At 41.9% G+C, this 7359-nt stretch overlaps 1 protein-coding gene across 1 annotated transcript in view; it reads left to right on the plus strand.

The window, feature by feature from the left end:
• Fem-1 (protein fem-1 homolog B) overlaps window positions 1-4013 on the plus strand; it is a 20633-nt gene extending 16620 nt beyond the window's left edge. Inside the window, exons 11-12 of the mRNA XM_080265934.1 lie at window positions 114-332; window positions 1097-4013. Of these exons, the coding sequence (XP_080122060.1) occupies window positions 114-307 (194 nt within the window). The 3' untranslated portion in view covers window positions 308-332; window positions 1097-4013. The remainder of the gene's footprint in view (window positions 1-113; window positions 333-1096) is intronic.
• Window positions 4014-7359: the final 3346 nt, after the last annotated feature.

Raw genomic sequence — 7359 nt, forward strand, 5'->3', positions numbered from 1 at the left:
CCTTTGCAGGATTTGGGTGTCAGGCTGTAGATAAATAGATAGATAGATAGATGGATGGATATATAGATAGATGGATAGATATATAGTCTTCATTACTGTCTTCCCTTCTCCAGGTGTAGCAGAAATCATCCTACGAACACAGAAGAAACTAAGTCTAAAGTGTCTGGCAGCCAAGGTAGTGAAGCTAAACGGGCTGGCGTATAAAGGAAACGTGCCCATCGACCTGGAGGCGTTTATTGAGCTGCACGGCCCTGGCCACGTCGATACCCTTGCCACACGACCCTCCAAGAGTGACCACAGACTATGAGGCTTTGGACGCGGTATTTGGTCTCGTAAGTCTTGCTGCAGCTGGGTGTGTGTGTGGATGGGTGGGTGGATGGATGGGTGGTATGGGTGTGGGTGGGTGGATGGTGTGTTGTGGTGTGTGTGTGTGTGTGTGTGTGTGTGTGTGTGTGTGTGTGGGTGTGGGTGTGGACAGGAAAGGGATGAGAGTTGTAAGTTAGTACAGTATAGTTAAAGGACAAATGTTTGCTTAATATCTCTCTTCTCCTCGTTGTCATTTTCCTCGTGACTAATATTCCTAAACTGAGAGATGCTTGCTATGTTTCTCGGCCCATAGATATCATACAGATTTTTCCCTGAGTGTTGATTTTCCTCTTATAGTGGGAGACGATTTGTTTGTGGCCACCCCTTATGGGATTGGGACATCTGGCAATAGACAGATAGATAGACTTGTCACTTTTCTCAGCTGGCTAATATTCCTAAGCTGATATAAACTTGGTATATTGTTGCACCAGCTGAGTAAATATTGAGTGAGGTTATGTTGATGGCTGATGAATTGATGGCTAATAATGTGCAAGGATGTCTGGATGATGATGATGATGATGATGATGATGATGATGATGATGATGATGTACTGGAAGATATAACAGCTCTAGGGCTTGTTTTTATTATTATTATTATTATTATTATTATTATTATTATTATTCTCCTAAGCTCCTCATGGGGCAACGCTGGATGAGATGATGAATGAATGAATGAATTATTATTATTATTATTATTATTATTATATCTTATTCATTTGTTTATTTTACAGGTAGAACTGGAAACAAGGGAAGACTCTGCGCGCTACTTTGACTGCCATCCTACGAAAAAAAGTCTGACTGTAACTGGGAAACTGATCTCCTTTGACATCCATCCTGCAGAAGAAAGTCATCACAACTCCCATAGGACAATTCTTCACTCCCATGCCCTTGTCTATCCTGTGAAATCATATCTTAGGTACAACAGGAATTAATCATAAACTTCGGGTAGAGAGAGAGGGAGAGAGAGAGAGAGAATAACAAAATTTTCCCTTATGATATTTCTCAACATTTTCCACCCATAACTAAGAATTTGTTTTGGAGGGTGAACAAGAAATCATGATATTTTAAACCCCCCTCTTGCCTAGTCTTTCCTGCAGAAATAAATCCCGGTCAATAAATTTGAATTGTGAGGAGGTTGGCAGGCTCTCGTTTTTTTTTAGGATAATTTTAAAGCAGGAAGTAAGATGTATCTGGCATCTCGTATCATTGCTAACTGCACTATAATGTGGGATGCAGGCTAACAGGATCTTTAAGTGCTTTTACTCTGGTTGTACTATATGCATTTGACTCTAACTTGGTCCAAAATTGCCATCCCTCCATCTTGAATGCTGTGTTGCCATCTCTCCATCTTGAATGCCATGTTACAACAATTGATTTAACTCTTGAATTTGGTTCTAGTCATGAAGAAGTGCTGTGGAAAGGGTGTAGTGTCATAGCATTGTCTTTTTCTGCCACTGAAATACGCAAAGTAAGCCGCAACGTGACGAAAATCTGGGCCAAGTTAAAGTGAAGAGGGTATAGTCAGTCATTGCCACCCCAGATGACTCTATTCAGCTTAGGAGAGAAATTTTATGCTGAGGCAGTTATAAGTTAATCTATCTGTCCATCTATCTGTCTGTCTGTCTATCTATCTATCTATCTATATATCTGCCCATCTACAGCCGGACGCCTTAATCCTGTTAGGGGTGGCCACAGACAGATCGCCTCCACGTCGCCCTGTCCCCTGCCATTTTGCTGCCCTGCCCCCAATTTAATCTAATCTATAAATAACACTATGTTTCTTCTAAAGGAATCCTTGTGCTGAAGCAGGAATAAGTCTCCTTGGTTACTAGTCAAATATATCCTCCAGTCTGACTACACCTGGCCATCACCTGAGCTGGAAGGGGTAGGGATCTTTGTCAGGAGATGGGAATGAGTCTCCTTGGTTACTATTCAAATCAACCCTCCAATCTGACTACACCTGGCCATCACCTGAGCTGGAAGGGGTTAGGGATCTTTATTATGAGGTAGGGATGAGTCTCCTTGGTTACTATTCAAATCAACCATCCAGTCTGACTACACCTGGCCATCATCTTAGCTGGAAGGGGTTAGGGATCTTTATCAGGAGGTGGGAATGAGTCTCCTTGGTTACTATTCAAATCAACCCTCCAGTCTGACTACAGGTGGTCATCGGAAGGGGTTAGGGATCTTTGTCAGGAGTTGGGAATGAGTCTCCTTGGTTACTATTCAAATCAACCCTCCAGTCTGACTACACCCGGTCATCGAAAGGGGTTAGGGATCTTTGTGAGGTAAAAATGAAGGGATTGTTTGTGTCTGTTAAGCTCAATAAAATCATTTGACAGGTGCAAGAATATAGCATGAAAAACAGTTTATGAGAGTAAAAGGATTTGAGAAGGTAGGGGTGATGACGATGATGATGATGTTAATGATAGTTGTATGATAGTGGTGATGATAATGGTGGTGGTGGTGATGGTGATGATGATTGTGATGATGGCTGGTGATTAATGTTGATAGTGGGTGGTGATGATAATGGTATTGATGATGATGGTGATGAATGATGATGATGGTGATGAGTGAAGATGATAGTAATGATTATGGTGATAATGATGAAGTTGGTTATGAAAAGGGGAAAGGACATTTGTTTTGTCTGCCATTTTTTATTATGTATAAGAAATATATATTTTTTTTTTTAAATTATACCAAAAAATAATCTTTAAAGGCTGTATCAAACCCCATCAGTTCGAAGTCTCTCTCTACAGCTGAAAAAATTGCCCAGGTACCAAGAATACAATAAAAAATACAGGATAAAATGCAGGATAGTCCACGTATAACACAGCCCTGTCTCGTGTGTTGTGGGTGCGGCTTAGTGTTACCAATGTCAGCCTTGTATTATTTTGTATGTCCCTGAACCATTTTTGTGCTTTGTCATGTTTAATTTTTTGACACATTGATTATATGCATTTTACTCTAACTTGGCCCAAAATTGCTGTCTAAACATATTGAATGCTGTGTTACAACAATAGAGTTAACCCTAGAATGTGGTGCTAGTCACAAAGAAGTGCTGTGGAAAGGATGTAGAGCTGTGGTATTGTCTTTTCCAGTCACTGAGCTACATGAAATGAACTGCAGAAGTATGAAAATCTGGGCCAGGTTAAGATGAACAGGGTATGGTAATTTTATGAAGCTTTCATTTTGTTGTTGGTCCTTTCAAAACAGAGTGAGCTGTCCCCAGAACACACGAGACTGGAGAGTGCAATTTACGAACCACCCTTTACTTCTCTGGATTCAAGAGCTCGTATTTGTGTTGGATAAGGAAGCTCCCTGACACCTCTTCCTTAGCGATTTATTTTTATATATGGTCGGTTATTATCCTTTTTATATATGTTGTCACTGCGGATTATGGTGATACTAATGATTTATGTAATACGGAGGAGAGTAAGGTGTAATAAGTTAAATGAGTCACTTAGAAAAAGGTGTTGGGGAGCTTCCTTACCCAGCAAGAATACAGGCTAAGGTATGAACACCGGCAGGACCCCAGTATAACGTGCACAGAGTTTAACGATGGCGAAACCTATGTACGTTAAGATTTATATTATTGTTATTATGTATGAATAAAACCAATGTCTAGTGAAACAATAAATAACATGAAAACAGGAATGGGAATTAATTTTTCCTCTGATTTTGAAAACTATAGATGTTCAGTAAGTATCCAAAGAGTGCATAATAGTCCACCTCTTCTGTTTCACTTCCCCCTGCTGGCTAATATTCCAAAGTTGAGAGGAGCTTAGCATATTTCTCAGTCCATAAATACAGAAGTTTGCCCTATGTGCTAAGGGGTCTTTGTATGCAGCATGTGGTAGGAGTGTAATGCTGTATGGCAGTGAGACCTGGGCAGTGAAGGAGGAAGATATTCGCCGGCTCAGGCGTACAGAAATGACAATGATTAGGTGGATGTGCAGTGTGTCCCTGCATCCAAGGCCTGAAGGGGCTGGGTTTACAATGGAAGAGTTGAGAGGTAGGATGGGACTGGAGTGTATTGGTGTTGTGATGAGGAGAGGTAGATTGAGGTGGTTTGGACATGTGGAGAGGATGGGGGATGATAATTGGGTGAGGAAGGTGAGAAGTGTTAATATTGGGGGTGGGGTTATGAGGGGTAGACCGAGAAAGACATGGGACGAGGTCATTAAGTGTGACCTTAGGGTTAAGGGACTGAACAGGGAGGCTGCAATGGATCGTGCAGCGTGGAGAGCCGCCATTAGGTGACCAAGGCCGACACATGCAAGCATGTTGGAGCCTTTAAAAACGAAACGAATATTACACCTCCTCTACTTGTCCTTTTTCCTCCAAAATTTCATCTTTTTCAACCTGTCACTTCTCCCAGCTGGCTAATATTCCTAAGCTGAGCGAGGTTTTGGTATATTTCCCAGTCTTTAGAGATAAAAGTTTGCCTAATATTTCACCTGTTGTTACTTCTCCCTGCTGGGTAATATTCCTAAGCTGAGAGAGGCTTGCTATGCGATGGTGATGGGATACAAAAGATTTCCTAACAGTTTACCTCTTGTCACTTCCCTCTGCTGGCTAATATTCTTAAGGTGAGAGAGGCCTGGTGCATTTCTCTGCCCATAGATACAAAAGTTCGCCTAAAATTTCCCCTACTTGTTCCTGAAGTCAAGAGTGAGAGGAGTGGAAATGAGACAGGCATGTGGAGAGATGGAGATAAATGACGAAGTGAAGGTACATTGTAGTATTGATGGGGGTGTATTTGCAATGTACTGAATTAGCATTTGGCTATATGGAAAGAATGGAGAGTGAGAGACTGACTAGGAGTGTATGTGAGTGAGATGGAGGGGGAAACTGACACTGAGATGGAGAGGTATAGGAACGAGGGTTGTGTGATAGAGGAAGAGCGGCGTGGTAGCCAAGAACAGGGTGGTATGAAATTGATGTATTGACCACTCCTTCTGAGATTAAGTCATGTGGCTAGAGATAGACTGACACCAATAACGATATACATTAGACAGACAGAGATAGATAGCTAAATAGATAGAAATATACAGATAAAAACATATAGCCATCTAAAGCACTAAAACCAACGCTAAAACATCAAAATAGCCGATAACACAGATAACCACATAGATAACATGATAAAGCATAGGGTTGTGCTGTCGATGGATTTGGGGGTATTGTAATGCCTCTTACGTGGCGATTTATTCTATATTATGTAATATTGATACGCGTTTCATATTTTGCAGGTGCTTCTCATATACTCTTTGGGATTGTTTAAATTTGAATACGTGCGTCGGAGATTGTCACGTAAATTTGCGAGTTATTTTTGTCTTGTTTAGGTGAAAAATTATTAGATAAAAATATTGTTATTGATTTGGTGCTCTGTGAAATGCTAAATCTAGACAAATTACGTGAAGAGATTATTGATGAGGTAGGTAGGCACGGATGTTCCTTTTTGGGAGGTGGGGGACGTGGGGGTGTACTTCCCTCATTTCCAGTACACCACTGATTACTGATGATAAAAGAACAATGTTATCTGCTGTTATTTACCGATCTATATATAGTATACATATTACATGTATCCTACGGTGAAATTATTTGAGTGAAGAGTGTGTGGCGTGAAAGGATTGAACTTACTGGTGAGTCTCTTGAGCTTGTGGAAGAGTTTTGTTATTTGGGAGACATGTTACGTGCTGGAGGTGGGGCAGGAGCTAGCTCTGTGGCTAGTGAGGAGTGGTTGGAAGAAGTTCAGGGAGCTCTTGCCTTTCTTGACACTGAGAGGGCTTTCCCTCCGTGCTGTGGGATCTTTGTATGCGGCATGTGATAGGAGTAATGCTGTATGGTAGTCACAAATGGACAGTAAAGGAAGAGGATATTCGCAGGCTCGCGCGGACAGAAATGACAATGATTAGGTGGATGTGCAATGCGTCCTTGAGTGAAAGGCCTGGAGGGGCTGGGTTTACGATGGAAGAGTTGAGAGGTAGGATGGGACTGGAGTGTAATGATGTGATGAGGAGAGGTAGACTGAGACGGTTTGGGGAGAAGATGGGGGATAACAAGTGGGTGCAGAAAGTGAGAGGTGTTATTGTTGGGGGTAGGGTAGTGAGAGGCAGAACGAAAAAGACCTGGGACGAGGTCATTGAGTGTGATCTCAGGGTTGAGGGACTAAATAGGGAAGCTGCCAGAGATCGAGCAGCATGGAGAGCTGCCATTAGGTGACCAAGGCCGACACATCCAAGCATGATGGAGCTTTCAACGAACGAAAACGAAAACGATGAGGGATTGGTAATAAATTCTGAAGGATTTGAAACTGAGTCGCCATGAATTCAAACTTGTGATAATATAGGCCAGCTAGGAGTCACATACCCCTCCCCCCTCATTTATCTAAGTGCTGGATCTGGCCCTGTTATGGTGACCTCGGCTTGTTCATTATATAAGTCTTCCTGATAACGTGACTTTCACTCCATGCGATACGATAAGGAATAAGATAATGCAAGGGTGTAATAGAAAATAAATCGCTAAGGAAAAGGTGCTCAGAGGTCTCCCATGCTAGAGACTATTGTTCATTGTTCGCGTTATCTCTTAGCTGATTAAAAAATGTTCAGCTTTATTACACAAATGAATGAAAGAACTTTCTGTTTATCATTTTCTTGAGAGAGAGAGAGAGAGAGAGAGAGAGAGAGGTTGTCGCGAGTGTTTTCCTTTAGTCGCTTTAATTTCAGAGAGAGAGAGAGAGAGAGAGAGAGAGAGAGAGAGAGAGAGAGAGAGAGAGAGAGAGACAGAGAGAGGTTTTCCTAATATGAGTATGTTGCAATATGTTGTTAAGTCTTGTAAGGAGAGAGGGGGAGATGAGTTGGTCACCTTCACGTTGTGGCACTGATATAACCGGGTGGATCCTCTGCCTGGTTATATCAGTGCCACCACGTGAAGGCGGCCCATTCCAAAATCGCTTTTGGCGGGGTAGAGAATTGTTTCAACGTTTTCTCCA

Source organism: Coenobita brevimanus, chromosome 17 (assembly GCF_032717465.1).
Source record: "Coenobita brevimanus isolate Jiangsu-jjx chromosome 17, ASM3271746v2, whole genome shotgun sequence".
NCBI lineage: Eukaryota > Metazoa > Arthropoda > Malacostraca > Decapoda > Coenobitidae > Coenobita > Coenobita brevimanus.